Genomic DNA, 21,433 nt, shown 5'->3' with positions numbered 1-21,433 from the left:
TCTATACACATACAATCAGTACAAACTCCCATTTTGAAATTTGCAGTTTTTATTACATACAGTTTTCCAAAATAGCTAATCAGCTACTATACTGGGAAATATATAGAGTTCCTTTTAGGCTTTTTTTTTTTTTTTTTATAGGACAATACTAATTCTTGCAGAATCCACTTCAACCATTCTGGGCAGTGGGGAAGGTTTACAAGTTATAATGCTCCCAGTGGATTTATGATAGAGAGATAATATAATGGTAATTTTCAGCTGTTCTCTCTGACAATGTTCTAAAGTTTTCTGCTCAGGCAATATGATCTATGTCTCGTCAGTATGGCGAGGTCACTCAAAAATAAAGTGGAAACTTAAATTTTGCATTGAAATATGTTTATGCACTATGCAGCATTCTGTATTTGAAGTAGAGACTCCTACTTTACAATATAAGGATGAGAATTTTGAATTTAATTTTGCTGTGAATGGGGAGCCAATGAAGGGACTCGCAGAGAGGTGCAGCAGATACAGAGCGACGGGAAAGGTGAATTAGCCTGGCAGAGGCATTTAGGATGGATTGAAGGGGGGAGGGGCGGGAAAGAGGAAGGCCAGTAAGTAGGTTATTGCAGTAGTCAAGTCAGGAAATAACAAGGGAATGGATAATTTGCTTTGTGGTGTTAACGCTCAGAAAAGGGTGAATCTTTGAAATATTGCGTAGATGGTTGCGGCAGGATGTAGAAAGCGATTGGATGTGGGGGACAAAGGATAGATTTGAGTCATGTGTAACTATGAGGCAGCGGACTTGGGGCGATGGGGAAATGGTTATGTTGTCAACAGGGATAGAGAAGTCAGAAGTTGGCGTAGAGCTTGAGGGGGGGATAAGAAGGAGCTCAGTCTTAAACATGTTAATCTTAAGGTGGTGAGAGGTCATCCAGGAAGAAATACCAGATAAGTAGTCGCTGACATGAGAAAGAATAGAGAGAGAGAGAGAGCAGGGGTGGAGAGGTAGATCTGGGTGTCATCAGCATAGAGGTGATATTTGAAGCCATAACTGTTGATAAGTTTACCCAGTGAAAAAGTATAAATGAAGAAGAGTAGAGGACCCAGAACAGATCCTTGAGGTACTCCAACAGAAATAGGCATTGGAGAGGAGGAGTCGCCAGCAAATGACAGAGAAAAAGACCTGTGAGAAAGATAGGAGTAAATCCTGGAAAGAGCAATGTCACAGAGGCCATAAGAGCTAAGGGTCTGTAGGAGGAGGGAAGATAAACTAATGTAATCTACTGTCCCTGCAAGCTCAGCCCATTTTATTGGGTTTTGGTTTCAATTAGTAGAGACAGCTTTTTTATATATAAATGTATGTAAAGGAGCAGTTTCTGATACATTTTAAACTCTGCAGTTATATAACAAGTCATAAAAACACATTAAGAGAAAACCAATTTTAAACTACACTGTCTCTTAAAGGGACAGTCAACACCAGAATTTGTGTTGTTTAAAAAGATAGATAATCCCTTTATTACCCATTCCCCAGTTTTGCATAACCAACACTGTTATAATAATATACATTTTACCTCTGTAATTACCTTGTATCTAGGCCTCTGCAGACTGCTTCCTTATTTCAGATCTTTTCACAGACTTGCATTATAGGCAACCAGTGCTGACTCCTAGTTAACTTCATGTGCATGCGTTCAATGTTCTCTATAGGACACACATGAGCTAAAGCCCTCTAGTGGTGAAAAACTGTCAAAATGCATTCAAATAGAGGCGGCCTTCAAGGTCTAAGAAATTAGCATATGAGCTTTTAACTAAGATTACCAAGAGAACAAAGCAAAATTGGTGATAAAAGTAAATCGGAAAAATGTTTAAAATTAGATGCCCTATTTGAATCGTGAAAGTTTTTTTTCTGACTTGATTGTCCCTTTAAGGGCCAATTGCTGGCTTGAAATGGCAGTTATTGAAAGCCCAGATAGACAAATAAAGGTCTGTTTTATTTTAAAGTGAAGAATATTTTGAACTTGGTGCTGTTTCATTTTAGTTATATTCCCAAGTCAAAAATGATGATCTTACCGGAGACATTTTGAAGTAATTGATGACTTCAGAGTCCATACTAGTCATCAAAAGCCATCCTGAAGTATGCCCAAATGCCGAAATATTTAAATAAGATGACTCTAGAGTCATTCACTGGCTGTTCATGCTTGTGAAGTAATCAATAAGGTAATCTACTAATCATTCTGAAGTCATTAGCCAGATTTATTTTACCTTAGCTGATGACTTTACAAGCCTAATGATGTCTGATGATGTGCAGATAACTTCTAAAGTAGTTTGATGATCATCAAATGACTCCAGGATGGTCTCTAAAGTAATCATGCTTGTCTGGGGATTGCTTCATTATACTTTCAAGTTAAGAAGCTTAAGGGACATTTTTTTATTTTATAATTCAGTTAGAGCATATATTTTTAAACAACTTTCCAATGTAAACCTATTATCAATTCTGCTTCATTTTTTTGGTATCCTTTATTGAAGGAGCAGCAATAAACTGCTGTGATCTAGCTGAACACATTGGTAAGCCGAAAACTAGAGCCATATATGTGCAGCCACCAATCAGCATCTAGCTTCTAGCTCCTGAGTCTACCTAGGTATACTTTTCAACAATTAATTAATTAGCCGCCACATATTGCTTTTCCTTGGTATGTGCATTCCTTGTGAAAACCTCCTTAAAAAGCATGCAATACACCTGGTTCTTGTCATGTTTCTTCTGTTATAAAATTTAGGCTTCAATCACAACCCTTTAGAAAAACATAATTTATGTAAGAACTTACCTGATAAATTCATTTCTTTCATATTAACAAGAGTCCATGAGCTAGTGACGTATGGGATATACATTCCTACCAGGAGGGGCAAAGTTTCCCAAACCTTAAAATGCCTATAAATACACCCCTCACCACACCCACAAATCAGTTTAACGAATAGCCAAGAAGTGGGGTGATAAGAAAAAAAGTGCGAAGCATATAAAATAAGGAATTGGAATAATTGTGCTTTATACAAAAAAATCATAACCACCACAAAAAAGGGTGGGCCTCATGGACTCTTGTTAATATGAAAGAAATGAATTTATCAGGTAAGTTCTTACATAAATTATGTTTTCTTTCATGTAATTAACAAGAGTCCATGAGCTAGTGACGTATGGGATAATGACTCCCAAGATGTGGATCTTTCCACACAAGAGTCACTAGAGAGGGAGGGATAAAATAAAGACAGCCAATTCCTGCTGAAAATAATCCACACCCAAAATAAAGTTTAACAAAAAACATAAGCAGAAGATTCAAACTGAAACCGCTGCCTGAAGAACTTTTCTACCAAAAACTGCTTCAGAAGAAGAAAATACATCAAAATGGTAGAATTTAGTAAAAGTATGCAAAGAGGACCAAGTTGCTGCTTTGCAGATCTGGTCAACCGAAGCTTCATTCCTAAACGCCCAGGAAGTAGATACTGACCTAGTAGAATGAGCTGTAATTCTTTGAGGCGGAATTTTACCCGACTCAACATAGGCAAGATGAATTAAAGATTTCAACCAAGATGCCAAAGAAATGGCAGAAGCTTTCTGGCCTTTCCTAGAACCGGAAAAGATAACAAATAGACTAGAAGTCTTACGGAAAGATTTCGTAGCTTCAACATAATATTTCAAAGCTCTAACAACATCCAAAGAATGCAATGATTTCTCCTTAGAATTCTTAGGATTAGGACATAATGAAGGAACCACAATTTCTCTACTAATGTTGTTGGAATTCACAACTTTAGGTAAAAATTCAAAAGAAGTTCGCAACACCGCCTTATCCTGATGAAAAATCAGAAAAGGAGACTCACACGAAAGAGCAGATAATTCAGAAACTCTTCTAGCAGAAGAGATGGCCAAAAGGAACAAAACTTTCCAAGAAAGTAATTTAATGTCCAATGAATGCATAGGTTCAAACGGAGGAGCTTGAAGAGCTCCCAGAACCAAATTCAAACTCCAAGGAGGAGAAATTGACTTAATGACAGGTTTTATACGAACCAAAGCTTGTACAAAACAATGAATATCAGGAAGAATAGCAATATTTCTGTGAAAAAGAACAGAAAGAGCGGAGATTTGTCCTTTCAAAGAACTTGCGGACAAACCCTTATCTAAACCATCCTGAAGAAACTGTAAAATTCTCGGTATTCTAAAAGAATGCCAAGAAAAATGATGAGAAAGACACCAAGAAATATAAGTCTTCCAGACTCTATAATATATCTCTCGAGATACAGATTTACGAGCCTGTAACATAGTATTAATCACGGAGTCAGAGAAACCTCTATGACCAAGAATCAAGCGTTCAATCTCCATACCTTTAAATTTAAGGATTTCAGATCCGGATGGAAAAAAGGACCTTGTGACAGAAGGTCTGGTCTTAACGGAAGAGTCCATGGCTGGCAAGATGCCATCCGGACAAGATCCGCATACCAAAACCTGTGAGGCCATGCCGGAGCTATTAGCAGAACAAACGAGCATTCCCTCAGAATCTTGGAGATTACTCTTGGAAGAAGAACTAGAGGCGGAAAGATATAGGCAGGATGATACTTCCAAGGAAGTGATAATGCATCCACTGCCTCCGCCTGAGGATCCCGGGATCTGGACAGATACCTGGGAAGTTTCTTGTTTAGATGAGAGGCCATCAGATCTATCTCTGGAAGCCCCCACAATTGAACAATCTGAAGAAATACCTCTGGGTGAAGAGACCATTCGCCCGGATGCAACGTTTGGCGACTGAGATAATCCGCTTCCCAATTGTCTACACCTGGGATATGAACCGCAGAGATTAGACAGGAGCTGGATTCCGCCCAAACCAAAATTCGAGATACTTCTTTCATAGCCAGAGGACTGTGAGTCCCTCCTTGATGATTGATGTATGCCACAGTTGTGACATTGTCTGTCTGAAAACAAATGAACGATTCTCTCTTCAGAAGAGGCCAAAACTGAAGAGCTCTGAAAACTGCACGGAGTTCCAAGATATTGATCGGTAATCTCACCTCCTGAGATTCCCAAACTCCTTGTGCCGTCAGAGATCCCCACACAGCTCCCCAACCTGTGAGACTTGCATCTGTTGAAATTACAGTCCAGGTCGGAAGAACAAAAGAAGCCCCCTGAATTAAACGATGGTGATCTGTCCACCACGTTAGAGAGTGCCGAACAATCGGTTTTAAAGATATTAATTGATATATCTTCGTGTAATCCCTGCACCATTGGTTCAGCATACAGAGCTGAAGAGGTCGCATGTGAAAACGAGCAAAGGGGATCGCGTCCGATGCAGCAGTCATAAGACCTAGAATTTCCATGCATAAGGCTACCGAAGGGAATGATTGAGACTGAAGGTTTCGACAGGCTGTAATCAATTTTAGACGTCTCTTGTCTGTTAAAGACAAAGTCATGGACACTGAATCTATCTGGAAACCCAGAAAGGTTACCCTTGTTTGAGGAATCAAAGAACTTTTTGGTAAATTGATCCTCCAACCATGATCTTGAAGAAACAACACAAGTCGATTCGTATGAGACTCTGCTAAATGTAAAGACGGAGCAAGTACCAAGATATCGTCCAAATAAGGAAATACCACAATACCCTGTTCTCTGATTACAGACAGAAGGGCACCGAGAATCTTTGTGAAAATTCTTGGAGCTGTAGCAAGGCCAAACGGTAGAGCCACAAATTGGTAATGCTTGTCTAGAAAAGAGAATCTCAGGAACTGATAATGATCTGGATGAATTGGAATATGCAGATATGCATCCTGTAAATCTATTGTGGACATATAATTCCCTTGCTGAACAAAAGGCAATATAGTCCTTACAGTTACCATCTTGAACGTTGGTATCCTTACATAACGATTCAATAATTTTAGATCCAGAACTGGTCTGAAGGAATTCTCCTTCTTTGGTACAATGAAGAGATTTGAATAAAACCCCATCCCCTGTTCCGGAACTGGAACTGGCATAATTACTCCAGCCAACTCTAGATCTGAAACACAATTCAGAAATGCTTGAGCTTTCACTGGATTTACTGGGACATGGGAAAGAAAAAATCTCTTTGCAGGAGGTCTCATCTTGAAACCAATTCTGTACCCTTCTGAAATAATGTTCTGAATCCAAAGATTGTGAACAGAATTGATCCAAATTTCTTTGAAAAAACGTAACCTGCCCCCTACCAGCTGAACTGGAATGAGGGCCGTACCTTCATGTGAACTTAGAAGCAGGCTTTGCCTTTCTAGCAGGCTTGGATTTATTCCAGACTGGAGATGGTTTCCAAACTGAAACTGCTCCTGAGGACGAAGGATCAGGCTTTTGTTCTTTGTTGAAACGAAAGGAACGAAAACGATTGTTAGCCCTGTTTTTACCTTTAGACTTTTTATCCTGTGGTAAAAAAGTTCCTTTCCCACCAGTAACAGTTGAAATAATAGAATCCAACTGAGAACCAAATAATTTGTTTCCCTGGAAAGAAATGGAAAGTAGAGTTGATTTAGAAGCCATATCAGCATTCCAAGTCTTAAGCCATAAAGCTCTTCTGGCTAAGATAGCCAGAGACATAAATCTAACATCAACTCTAATAATATCAAAAATGGCATCACAGATGAAATTATTAGCATGCTGGAGAAGAATAATAATATCATGAGAATCACGATTTGTTACTTGTTGCGCTAGAGTTTCCAACCAAAAAGTTGAAGCTGCAGCAACATCAGCCAATGATATAGCAGGTCTAAGAAGATTACCTGAACATAGATAAGCTTTTCTTAGAAAAGATTCAATTTTTCTATCTAAAGGATCTTTAAACGAGGTACCATCTGACGTAGGAATGGTAGTACGTTTAGCAAGGGTAGAAATAGCCCCATCAACTTTAGGGATTTTGTCCCAAAATTCTAACCTGTCAGGCGGAACAGGATATAATTGCTTAAAACGTTTAGAAGGAGTAAATGAATTACCCAATTTATCCCATTCCTTAGCAATTACTGCAGAAATAGCATTAGGAACAGGAAAGACTTCTGGAATAACCGCAGGAGCTTTAAAAACCTTATCCAAACGTATAGAATTAGTATCAAGAGGACTAGAATCCTCTATTTCTAAAGCAATTAGTACTTCTTTAAGTAAAGAGCGAATAAATTCCATCTTAAATAAATATGAAGATTTATCAGCATCAATCTCTGAGACAGAATCCTCTGAACCAGAAGAGTCCAAAGAATCAGAATGATGGTGTTCATTTAAAAATTCATCTGTAGAGAGAGAAGATTTAAAAGACTTTTTACGTTTACTAGAAGGAGAAATAACAGACAAAGCCTTCTTTATGGATTCAGAAACAAAATCTCTTATGTTATCAGGAACATTCTGCACCTTAGATGTTGAGGGAACTGCAACAGGCAATGGTACATCACTAAAGGAAATATTATCTGCTTTAACAAGTTTGTCATGACAATTATTACAAACAACAGCTGGAGGAATAGCTACCAAAAGTTTACAGCAGATACACTTAGCTTTGGTAGATCCAGCAGGCAGTGGTTTTCCTGTAGTATCTTCTGGCTCAGATGCAACGTGAGACATCTTGCAATATGTAAGAGAAAAAACAACATATAAAGCAAAATAGATCAAATTCCTTATAAGACAGTTTCAGGAATGGGAAAAAAATGCCAAACATCAAGCTTCTAGCAACCAGAAGCAAATGAAAAATGAGACTGAAATAATGTGGAGACAAAAGCGACGCCCATATTTTTTGGCGCCAAATAAGACGCCCACATTATTTGGCGCCTAAATGCTTTTGGCGCCAAAAATGACGCCACATCCGGAACGCCGACATTTTTGGCGCAAAATAACGTCAAAAATGACGCAACTTCCGGCGACACGTATGACGCCGGAAACGGAAAAGAATTTTTGCGCCAAAAAAGTCCGCGCCAAGAATGACACAATAAAATGAAGCATTTTCAGCCCCCGCGAGCCTAACAGCCCACAGGGAAAAAAGTCAAATTTTTGAGGTAAGAAAAAATATGATAATTTAAAGCATAATCCCAAATATGAAACTGACTGTCTGGAAATAAGGAAAGTTGAACATTCTGAGTCAAGGCAAATAAATGTTTGAATACATATATTTAGAACTTTATAAATAAAGTGCCCAACCATAGCTTAGAGTGTCACAGAAAATAAGACTTACTTACCCCAGGACACTCATCTACATGTTTGTAGAAAGCCAAACCAGTACTGAAACGAGAATCAGTAGAGGAAATGGTAAATATAAGAGTATATCGTCGATCTGAAAAGGGAGGTAAGAGATGAATCTCTACGACCGATAACAGAGAACCTTATGAAATAGACCCCGTAGAAGGAGATCACTGCATTCAATAGGCAATACTCTCCTCACATCCCTCTGACATTCACTGCACGCTGAGAGGAAAACCGGGCTCCAACTTGCTGCGGAGCGCATATCAACGTAGAATCTAGCACAAACTTACTTCACCACCTCCCTTGGAGGCAAAGTTTGTAAAACTGATTTGTGGGTGTGGTGAGGGGTGTATTTATAGGCATTTTAAGGTTTGGGAAACTTTGCCCCTCCTGGTAGGAATGTATATCCCATACGTCACTAGCTCATGGACTCTTGTTAATTACATGAAAGAAAGTTTATCTAATGTTATGTTTCTGCAAACTTCCCCATTAATTTCTAGGGGACGTCTTAGGAGTTAATTATTTTTTTAAAGGATTGTGATCCACCCATTAGAGAGTAGCTTTTCTAATGAATTTGAATGGCTTAGAAAAACAAACACCCAAGCTGTCATACAGTGGTATTGAATGGAAATTCTGATATAAAATGGGAGCTAGTGTTACGTATGCTATTTCTAATGTACCTGTAATGAATACACCTGTTTGTCTGTGTCTACCCATAAGCAATACAAATTTTAGTCTGTCAGCAAATAAACACTAATACAGAAGTTTGAATCATGCTCTTCCAGGAATTTTCTGCATGTTTTTCAGTTTTCAGAGAGTTTACATTTTACACAAAATGTCTGTTTAGTATAGTTCTATGAAATGCATAGTAATAAATGATGGTAAATATAGAAAAAATAAATACATACAATGCTTAAAGGGCCATAATACCCAAATGTTGAAACACTTGAAAGTGATGCAGCATAGCTGTAAAATGCTGACTAGAAAATATCACCTGAACATCTCTATGTAAAAAAGAAAGATATTTTACCTCAAAATGTCCTCTGTAGCCACCTCCCATTGTAAAGGATTTCTAAGCAGCATATTAGAATGTCTGTCCTGGGACATCTTAGGGGATGAGCCTCGTGAACTCTCATATTATTTCACCAATCAGGTCAAGGAAGCTTACTTTGAAATCTCATGAGAGTTAAGTCAAATCTCATGAGATCACCGTAAGAGTTCATGACCTCAGCACTACTGATGCTGATTGGCTGCTGTTCATTTCTTCATTTTTTTTATTTTTTTTTTACCTGCAGCTGGGAGCAGGTGAAGTATAACTTTTTACACAGAACTTACTCTACTGAGCTGAGGAAATCGTGAGGTAAAATATCTTCCTTTTTTACATAGAGATGCTCAGGTGATATTTTCCTGTCAGCTTTTTACAGTTATACTGCATCAGTTTCAAGTGATTTAGCATTTGAGTATTATGTCCCTTTAATAGTAATTTTATTAGTAAACTCAAAAGTATTGCAAACCTTATGACATTAGCATTGCAGTTTGTTCTTACAGATATATTTATGCCTGCCCTTCTGCCAATTTTCTTCAACCCACAGCTCTTCCTCTTCTCTACGTTATTCCAATGGCGTCCATCAGCTTAATGAAAAAGGGGCCAGTAGTTCCAGCATTGATGGAAAAAGGATAGAAAATACAGGTAAACAATAACACGTTTAATACTTTGATACCAATCAGATCATTCTGATACCTCTATGACTGCTCCTGGAGTCTTCAGCAAACCATGGTTAGCTCTGTTAATGGTACTTGGAACGCATTTGGCATTCACGGCAAGCAGCTTATGCGCATGCACGCTATTCTCTCTCTTCAGCCTCATCTGAGCTATTTAGATCACTTCATTACCTGTGTAGTTCGTTTATACTATGGCTTCAGCATTCCTTTGGATTATATTCTGCTTGACCAGAATTATTGAACCCTGCCATTACTATAATATGTTTGTGGTTTGCACATTGCCTGCCTTGCTTAGATTGCCCCTGCCCTGTAGACTTAAACTCTACCTAAATTGAATCGTATCACTAATTTAACTTATTTCCCTATGTGGGTTTGACTCCTCTATGGTCTTTTGTTTAGCTTCTAGATATCTTGTCCTAACTTTGTGTAGTTTTTTTATCTGTTGCTGAGTTCAAGCCACTTCCAGTATTTGTATATATTTTTTTTATTTAATGGACCTTCCTACGTATTGAATTCTGCAGTTTCCTTAGGTCTGCAAGTGTGATCTATAGTTCCTTACCATCATTCTTATACAAATATAGATACTAAGGTAAGTTTGTGCATGTTGTTTGGTGCAATTAAGTCAATGGGTCTGCAAACAGTAAAGCGACAGTCAACACCAAAATTGTTATTGTTTTAAATGATAGATAACGCCTTTACTACCCATTACCCAACTTTGCACAACTTACATTTAAACCTCTAAATTCCTGCCTGTTTCTAAGCCAGTAGATACAGACTGTTATCACATGCTTTTAATTAGCTTTTCACAACAAGACACTGCTAATTAATTTGTGCCATATAGATAATATTGTGCTCTCTCCCATGGAGTTGTGTATGACACTGCACTAATTGGCTGAAATGCAAGTCAATAGATAATAAATAAAAAGTCATGTGATCAGGGGGCTGTCAAAAGAGACTTAGATGCAAGGTAATCACAGAGCTAAAAAGTATATTAATATAACCATGTTGTCTGTGCAAAACTGGGGAATGGGTAATAAAGGGATTATTAACAAATTAACAAAGGGATTTTTAAACAAAACATTTTTTGAAGTAGGTTACCCGTTTAATGTTGAAGGGCCTCTCAGATGCTGACACTCCGGTATTCAGAAACAAAAGGGGTTGAAATTCAGAGTAGCAGTGAGTTTAAAGTTAAAGGGACATTGTACTCAAGTTATATTAATCATTTTAAAAAGCAGTATTTCATTATTATTTTTTTAAAAGATATAAAGTAAAATATATTTAAATGTATAGTAAATATTATAAAGCAGTATTGTTTGTGTAACTCATGCCTTTAAACATAAGTAGGAAATACCTGTCAGCCAAAGGAAGTAAATATCAACCAAAAAGCATTATTGGGACTTACACAATTAATATTGCTGTTTTATTTTAAATTTAATCAGATTTTACTTCAAATTTAATCAGGCAAGAAATTATTTTTCAACCTGTTTAGATGTAGAACTTTTTATAGTAGTTTCCCTTTAAAAGGGCATGAAACCAAAAATCTTTCTTTCATGATTCAGATAGAGCATGCAATTTTAAACAACTTCCTAATTTACTATTATCAAATTTTATTTGTTCTCTTAGTACCTTTTGTTGAAAAGCAGGGAAATATCTGGATCATTATATGGCAGCAGTTTTGCAAGAATGTTACCTATTTACAAGAGCACTAGATGTCAGAACTATTTTCTGCTATGCAGTGCTTCAAACACCTACCAAGATATCTCATTTTCAAGAATATCCTATTTGATAATAGAAGTAAATTCCATAACCTTTTAAAAAAATTGTTTTTGTGTAAAAATTTTGCTTTGTACCACGCTTCTTAGAGAAGCCAAAATACAAAAACCAAGATTTTTGAAATGCTGAAAGTTGCCTAAACCAGATATTTGATTTGCAGTACATGAAACACAAGCCATAATTTTTTAATGCCCTTTTAAATATATTTAAATGGACAGGAAATCCCAAAATATTCTTTCATGATTTGGATAGAACATAAAATTGTATACAACTTTCCAAATTACTTTAATGATCAAATTTGCTTCATTATCTTGTTATCCTGTACTTAAGGAACAGCATTGCACTACTAGCAGCTAGCTGAACACATTTAGTTAGCCAATCACAAGAAACAAATATGTGCAGATACCAATTAGCAGCTAGCTCCCACTAGGGTAGCATATGTGAGTATTCTTTTCAAACAAGTGATACCAAGAGAAAGATGCACATTTGAAAATAGAAGTGAATGTAAATTCTGAATCCTTTAATTTTGACTTTCCTATCCCTTTAAAAATGTTAATTGTTAATGTTTATAAATCATAGCATAATACATGTTTTCTGTAATTATGTATTAAACACATCTTGGATGTATATTGAGGATGTGAATTTTTTTATTTTTATATTTTATTATACTTTGTGTTCAGGAGATTGTAGTTTTGTTTCTCTCTGAATATTGAAGTAAAAATAAGAAAATAAAAAATAAAATAAAAAAATAAGATAAAAATAATTAGATTGTATTCCGAAATGTGTTTTTCGTTTGTTTCTCTCTGAATATTGAAGTAAAAATGAGAAAAAAAAATAAAATAAAAAATAAAAATAAAAATAAGTTTAAACATATTAAAATTTATCTTGGAGAAGGGTATCAGATACAATTTTAAATACACTATTTCTATGCAAATATTTTGCAGTGCATATGTAATTGCTGAGTTATACTATTCATGTATAAAAAAAAAATACACTGACAAACATTCCTTTAAAAGTAGCTGACAGTAACAAAAACACTGGCTTCCTGTTTTTATCATTTCAAATCTCATATCTGATTTACCAGCTGTGTAAAATAGAATTTTAGAAAGAGTATAAGAGTCACTGATACGTGGGAGTTTGTCGTCTGATCTTCCTGTCTAATTTGACTATGATAATCTAAATCTAATAACTCTTGGGAAATACTGCATTGATGCAATGGCATTAAATTATTAATATATTTTTTTAAATATTATTAAAGGGACAGTATACTGGAAAACTATTATTGTTTAAAAAGATATCTGTTCCCCAGTTTTGCATAACCAACATGTTTATATTAATATACTTTTTACCTCTATGATTATCTTGTATCTAAGCCTCTGCAAACTGCCCTCTTCTTAATGCTTTTTACAAACTTGCATTTCAGCCAATTAGTGCTGACTCCAAGGGAGTGAGCACAATGTTATCTATATGGCACACATGAACAAGCACTGTCTAGCTGTGAAAATCTAAAAAAAAAAATGCACTGAGATAAGAGGCAGCCTTCAGGGGCTTAGAAATTAGTCTATGAACTTACCTAAATTTAGCTTTCAACAAAGAATACAAAGAGGACAAAGCAAATTTGATGATAAAAGTAAATTGGAAAGCTGTTTAAAATTACATTTTCTATCTGAATCATGAAAGTTTAATTTGGACTATACTGTCCTTTTAAGGAGTAAGTAGTTTCTTGAAATGTTGTCATCAGCCTTGATGGTTTATTTGAATTGTGTGGCTGGATTGGCTTGTTTATGCAGTGTTTTATTATTCCACCAATATTAGAAACATTTGAATTGAATAATATATAATAAAATGGACAATGCAAAAACACTTAGTTTGAATTTCAAATGAGTAGTAGATTTATTTCTTGCATATTTCAAAGTTAGTTCTATTTTCCATCCTACTGCATCATGTGACAGCCATCAGCCAATCACAAAATGCATTAATGTATATTCTGTGACTTCTTGCCCATGCTCAGTAGGTGCTGGTGCATCAGAAAGTGTGGATATAAAAAGTTTGTGCATATTTAGATAATGGAAGTGAATTAAAAAGTTGTTTTAACTTGTGTGCTCTATCTGAATGATGAAAATTTAATTTACCCTAAAAAAAAAAAATACCCTGTTCCATCTGAAAGGGAAAGCTTTAAAAAATAATAGTGTATTTGTTTCTTTCTGTGTCCATGTCAGTTGTCTCTATCCGCCAATGAGCAACAGAGTCCCGGGACCAGTTGTACACAGTAATCCACCGCCGGTTAGATTCACATTAAAATTAAACAGCTTATTTATTTATTGCAAAAAAATATTTTAAACATTTAAACTGCTGCTTATTCATATACATGACAGAAACCTTTGAGAAATATTTCTAAATAATATCACTTTTATTTTTGTATCGAGTTACCACAGATTACAAACAAGCTATCTAATGCAAAAATAAATACTTTGCTTTGTATCCATTTCCAGCTGTGCACCCCAATGCCAAAATGTACAACTTTGTGATTAAAAACACTGCTAGTGTTTTTCTTTATCAATTTCCAAACTTTCAATTAAAAGGACAGTCTACTTGAATATGTTTATTGTTTAAAAAGATAGATAATCCCTTTAATACATATTCCCCAGTTTTGCATAACTAACACTGTCATATTAATACATGTTTTACCTCTCTGATTATCTTGTATATAAACCTCTGCAGGCTGCCCCTTTATCTCAGTTCTTTGGACAGACTTGCATTTATGCCAATCAGTGCTGACTCATAAATACCTCCACGGAAGTGAGCACGAGGTAATCTATATGGCACACATGAACTAGTACTATCTAACTGTGGAAAAACTGTCAAAATGCACTGAGATAAGAGGAGGCCTTCAATGGCCTAGAAATTAGCATATGAGCCTACCTAGGTTTATCTTTCAACAAAACATACCAGGAGAACAAAGCAAATTTAATGATAAAAGTCAGTTGGAAAGTTTAAAATTGCATGCTCTATCTGAATTATGAAAGTTTAATTTTTACTAGACTGTCCCTTTAAGTATAGCCACCAAATCAACTTAAATTTAGAGTAGAGTGTAGCTTCAAACAAATTTGCAATTTACTTCTATTATCAAATTTGATCTGGTGAGATTATATAAACTACCTTATCAGCATGAGGCCCCGCAGGGATTTTTAAAGGCATTTTTACCTTAAAAGATATGTATCTCATTAAAGTGAGTTTACTAGAATACTTTATGTTAAGGAGATATACTATACAATATATACAATATAAATTACAAAAATTAAAAAAATTCCCATCTTCGCATTAAAACAAAATCCAATTGCACACTGACCGCAGTCCACTCTTTTAAATACTTGGGTATGTTGTTAGACCCCAATCTATCTTTTGGACTCCACATAGAAAAACTTGCCTCTAAACTTTATCCAAAACTAGGTGCCCTGTACAGAAACAAATCCTGCCTCAGCCCTACAGTAAAGGAAAAGATTGTACAGCAAATGAGGATACCTATCTTGGATTATGGGGACATAGCATATGCACCTGCTCCGCAAACTCACCTTAATAAACTAAATACATTGTATAACTCGTTCTTCCGCTTTGTGCTACAATGTAACTACAGGACCCACCATTGTGACATGCTAAAAGAACTAAACTGGCTGTCGCTGGAATCCAGACGCACCCTCCATCTTTCCTGCTTTGTCTTTAAGAGCCTTTCTGGAAAGCTCCCACCCTACCTGAGCAGAATGCTCTTCCCTGCTATTCCCACCTCCTATAACCTCCGATCCAATAACAGCACATTATTTAGCTTGCCTCAATACAAAAAGAAAGCAGCTCGATCCTCCTTTTCCTACAGAGCGCCACAATTATGGAATGACCTCCCTCACACTTTAAAAACTTCCCCAAGCCTAATATCCTTTAAGAGATCCCTCTATACATATCTCAAAACAGAATGCTCCTGTCATGGTTGATTAAATATTTAGTACCTGCTCTATGTTAAATGTTTGCATATATTGTGTATTATTGTTTTTGTATTTTACTGTACCCTATTGTATCAATGCAATGTTTTGTGTTCCCAGGACATACTTGAAAACGAGAGAAATCTCAATGTATCCTTCCTGGTAAAATATTTTATAAATAAATAAATAAATAATGCTCAGTAAAATAAGATGATGACTTGACTTCTCTCCACCTTTTGAAAAATAATCTGTCAGAGAACAGATGTGTATGTATGTATATATATAATATAACAGGAAAAAAGGATGCACTCTCCAGGATTTTCAATGTTACCCGTTTAATGTATAACGTTTCGGGGTGTTATCCCCTTTGTCAGACTGTTATTTTGTACTGTCTGAGGAAGGAGGAAACACCCCGAAACGTTACATTAAACAGGTAAAATTGAAAATCCTGGAGAGTGCATCCTTTTTTCCTGTTATTATCAATTCCTTGGAAGCACCCTGGGTGGATGAAACTTTAACCGTGGATGAAAACTTTTACCTACTACATATATATATATATATATATATATATATATATATATACATACACATATATGTGTGTGTATATGCGTATATATATATGTATTTACATAGATAAATATATAAATACATACACACACACATATACAGTATATACTGTATGTATATATATATATATATATATACACACACACACACATACATTATAGCCCTTTCCATTCAAACACCTTGTCATATACCATGCACTTTTAATTTTTAATTAGATAGTGTATATATGAGTGTAACACTTTATTCTAATGTACTTACTTATCTTTGTTGCACATTTTTTTTTAACTCTTACTCATTGTGCTAGGTCTCCACTTGCGCTAACCAAACGTGTGCAAATTTAGATTGCACTTGAGCGAATGCGTTAAAGGGCCATAATACCCAAATGTTTAAACACTTGAAAGTGATGCAGCATAGCTGTAAAAAGCTGACTAGAAAATATCTCCTGAACATCTCTATGTAAAAAAGAAAGATATTTTACCTCAAAAGTTCCTCAGTAGCCACCTCCCATTGTAAAGGATTTCTAAGCAGCATATCAGTATGTCTGTCCCGGGACAACTGAAGGGATGAGCTTCGTGAACTCTCATATTATTTCACCAATCAGGTAAAGGAAGCTTACTATGAAATCTCATGAGAGTTAAGTCAAATCTCATGAGATCACAGTAAGAGTTCATGACCTCAGCACTGCTGATGCTGATTGGCTGCTGTTCATTTCTTCATTTTTTTACCTGCAGCTGGGAGCAGGTGAAGTATAACTTTTTACACAGAACTTACTCTGCTGAGCTGAGGAGATTGTGAGGTAAAATATCTTACTTTTTTACATAGAGATGCTCAGGTGATATTTTCCTGTCAGCTTTTTACAGTTACACTGCATCAGTTTCAAGTGATTTAGCATATGAGTATTATGTCCCTTTAACTTTCAACTTGTAATACGTGCCACTTGTAACCTGGTCCAGATTATGGATAGTGTGATAATAGTAGCTAATTTAAAATTATTTTAAAATAATGGGTTCTATCTGAATCATGAAAGTTTAATTTTGACTTTAAGAAATCAAGAGAAATATGTAAAATAGATACACCATCAAAATATTACGTTATTTATGACTGCCCATATATGTGTGTGGTTTTGAAATAGGTTTTCAGTTTCCAGGAAACACGATTAGATGTCACTATTTTTCTGAAGTTAGTCCTCATCAGGAGGGAGTTGTATAGGTGGAAAAAGATGCCTATCTACAAGTAATGTCACTGATTTACAGATCCCAGAGTTTCCTCTCCCCAATAGCAGTATGTTGTGGGTTTCATTGTTTTGAGAATAGGAACTTAATATGTAATCAAAAATCTAATTTTTTAACTATGTCTAAAGAAAGAAAAAAAAATAAGGTGCAACGGTAGAATTAAGTATGAATGTAATTTTCCTTGATCTTTATCTTTAAGAACAGGCACAGAAACCAACATAAGGTTGCTTTTTTTCAATTCATATCAAAGCTATGTAGTGTTTTGTATTTCCAGTATATATTGGAAATATTGTACTTTATCAAAGCATTGGATATAATATTTGCTGTATATATAATATTAAAAAAATAATAACACAAATTTACCATAAAAAGCCCCATTTGTTTATAATATGCGTGTAAGTTTTTAAGGGGCAGTGTATTGTAAAAAAAACCTTTAGGTTTATTTTTATATGTGGAATAACTATCTCTAATCATTGAAACTTCACACCAATTAAATTGGATGAGCTTGCAGGGTGAGCAGACCTAATTAGCTTATATCTTTATTTTTACACAAATGATGTTCAAAACCTCTCCGCTCAGGTGAGAGGATCTAAAATGATCCTCCAGCACTGTGAGATACCTATTGAAATTTTCAAAAGGCAGTTTTTGCTATACTTCTCTAAGGGGCGTTCCCTGCATTTCTGTGTGTGAAGGGGAAACAAGCACAGCGAAATAAAGCACTGCATGACATGAGTTCTTCTGCATTTACACATTGTGCTTTGTATTTTATATCATTTTACACTTCAGATTAAAGGGACAGTCTACCATAGAATTGATATTGTTTTAAAAGATAGATAATCCCTTTATTACCCATTCCCCAGTTTTGCACAACCAACATTAAACCCCTCATTTTTTCTTTCATGATTCAGATAGAGCATGCAATTTTAAGCAACTTTCTAATTTACTCCTATTATCAATTTTACTTTGTTCTCATGTTATCTTGATTTGAAAAAGCAATAATAAAAGGTTAGGAGCCGGCCCATTTTTTAGTTTAGCACCTTGGTAGAGCTGCTGATTGGTTTGCTACATTTAGCCACAAATCAGCAAGTGCTACCCATGTGCTGAACAAAAAATGGTCTGACTCTAAAGCTTACAGTACTTCTTTTTCAAATCAAGATAGCATGAGAACAAAGAAAAATTGATAATAGGAGTAAATTAGAAAGGTGTTTAAAATCTCATGCTCTATCTGAATCATGAAATAAAAAAAATGGGTTTAGTATCCCTTTAATATACTTTTTACCTCTGTGATTAACATGTATCTAAGAACCTTCTCCCAGCCCCCTGATCACATGACTGAGACTGTTTATTATCTATTGTCTTAAATTTAGCATTGTGTTGTGCTAAATCTTAAATAACCCCCTGTGCCTGAATACAGTGTTATCTATATGGCCCACGTGTACTTTCTGTCTCTTTGTGTTGAAAAGAGATTTAAAAAGCATGTGATAAGAGGCAGCCCTCAAAGGCTTAGAAATTAGCATATGAGCCTACTTATGTTTAGTTTAAACTAAGAATACTAAGAGAAAAAAGCAAATTTGATGATAAAAGTAAATTGGAAAGATGATTAAAATTAAAAGTCCTATCTGAATAATGAAAGTTTAATTTATACTAGACTGTCGCTTTAACTTTTATAAAATTTAAACTTTGCACTGTCTATTTTGTATTTTACTTTGTATACAGCAGTTTATTTAGAATTGTGATTCTGATTATGCCTTCACAGTTTATGTGTAATATTAACAAATTAGTCTTATACTTTGTATATTTATGTCCACCTTTTACAAATTACATTGCACTTTGCGTTTCTTCTATTTAAATTAAAACTGAATTCAGCTTCAGTTTCCCAGAGAGTGTTATTAGTTTTTATGGGCCAGAACTCATAGAATTTTCTAAGAAAAAGGGAGGAACCTTCCATAGAAATTAATTAAGTTTTATTGGATACAAACTTTCACAATGGGAGAGAGGAGGTAACTGGAGAACCCCTGGGCTGATATAAAGGCTCAGTTTGCATCAATTATAAATTAAAATAACATGTTTTTACTACAATTTAACTTGCCTTTGCCTATATTTTAGTAGATATTACTTTTCTGATAGTAAATAAGTTAAAAAATAGTTAAATTAAGTGTTATGTGAATTTTGAGCAAACTTCACTTGCATACAGCTGGCGAGAAAAATCAGTGAGACCAGCTTGTATAAAATGCCCAGGGAATTGCCCTGTCCCTCCCACTTTCAGAAAATGACAGTTTTAGTTTACAATAGAGCTAATACTAAGTGCAATGAAATTTGTAAAAGATACACAGAAATATACAAAGTAGGATCCTAATTTGTTAAAGTAACACATAAACTTTGAAAACATAATTAGAATTTGTAAATCACTACTAGATCTAAATCTAAATGTATTAAAAGTGTAAAGCTTAAATGCAATAATACTGAAAGGACCCAATCTAAAATGGTAATAATATAAAATACAAAGCACAACTGTAACAAAACTCTCATATCATGCAGTCATATATTGAATTTGTACTTGTCTCTCCTTCACATACATAAATAATAGAGATTTCTCAGTACTCAATAGTTCTGCCCTTTTACTTTTGAATATTCAGTGAGTTCAGCCCCTGTGAAGTCTGAACTAAAAATTTTCTCTGAGCTGGAGAATCCTTTGAATATCAGGGCCTTAGAAACAATGAGGGAAAATTAACATATTATTATTTCTGTCCCACTTAGCGTAATATCTTCTAAACCTTTTCAATATAGGTGGGGATACAACACAGGCAATAACAGTGATTTCAGATGAAAAAATAAAGGCAAATGAGGAGAGAAAAAATCACAGTAGACTGTCCCTTTAACATAAAACTAAACAAATTATTGCTTGAATTATGTATTTAGAGCAAAGGTTAGCATGATAATAATTTGTACATGTATTTTTTTTTAAATTATATTAGTTTAAATATTGAAAAAATTAAGGTAAAGTTAATATCCTTAAAGCAATAGGTGCCACCATATTGTAACTTAGGTCAAATTTTCTGCTGAAGCCAATTAGGAATGGTTATAAATGACTTACTAGAGTGTGCAACCAATTAAGGCATAGACTATAGCTGTGTCTGCACTTCTACGTTTAACATGAATTGGAAAGCCCACAATTTTCAGAATCAAATTACAGGAAAGGAGAACAAAATAAATAATGAAAGTATAATGTAACCTTATTTTACTACATGTAATTAAACAATTTATATTAATATCTAGAGGTGTGTAATGTCTCTTTAAATAGATATTGCTCAGTATTTTGGAATGAACTCATAATTGCAGATATTTCTACATACTTATGCATGACACTTTTTCCTTGCAACAACGTTAATGGGAATTTCTGGTTAACATACTTAAACCAACATATTTTGTCATAACAAATTGAAAGATTACATTTTTAAATAAATCACCCAGGCAGTCTCACATTCTTATGCGTACAAACCCAGTCAATATCACATTCTTATATATACACACCCAGTCAGTCTCACATTCCTATATATACATACCCAGTCATTCTCACATTCTTATATATACACACCTAGTCAGTTTAATATTCTTATGGGTACACACCCGTTCAGTCTCACATTCTTATATATACACACCCAGGCAGTTTAACATTCTTATATATACACACCCAGGCAGTTTAACATTCTTTTGTGTACACACCCAGGCAGTTTAACATTCTTTTGTGTACACATCCAGTCAGTCTCACATTCTTATATATACACACCCAGTCAGTCTCACATTCTTTTGTGTACACACCCACTAAGTTTAACATTCTTATGTGTACATACACCAAGCCTGTCTCACATTCTTATATATACACACCCAGGCAGTCTCACATTCTTATGTGTAAATACACCAAGGCAGTCTCACATTCTTATATATACACACCCAGACAGTCTCCCATTCTTATGTGTACA

The 21,433-nt window shown here is 35.1% G+C and overlaps 1 protein-coding gene across 1 annotated transcript in view; it reads left to right on the top strand.

Moving 5' to 3' along the window:
* Positions 1-17,675, top strand: part of TNFRSF18 (TNF receptor superfamily member 18) — a 42,282-nt gene extending 24,607 nt beyond the window's left edge. The window contains exons 5-6 of the mRNA XM_053690963.1: positions 9,781-9,878; positions 17,653-17,675. Of these exons, the coding sequence (XP_053546938.1) occupies positions 9,781-9,878; positions 17,653-17,675 (121 nt within the window). The remainder of the gene's footprint in view (positions 1-9,780; positions 9,879-17,652) is intronic.
* The last annotated feature ends 3,758 nt before the right edge of the window (positions 17,676-21,433 follow it).

Source organism: Bombina bombina, chromosome 8 (assembly GCF_027579735.1).
Source record: "Bombina bombina isolate aBomBom1 chromosome 8, aBomBom1.pri, whole genome shotgun sequence".
In the NCBI taxonomy this organism is placed as follows: domain Eukaryota; kingdom Metazoa; phylum Chordata; class Amphibia; order Anura; family Bombinatoridae; genus Bombina; species Bombina bombina.
The sequence above is the reverse complement of the archived record's forward strand: the minus strand, read 5'-3'. Positions and strand labels throughout refer to the sequence as shown.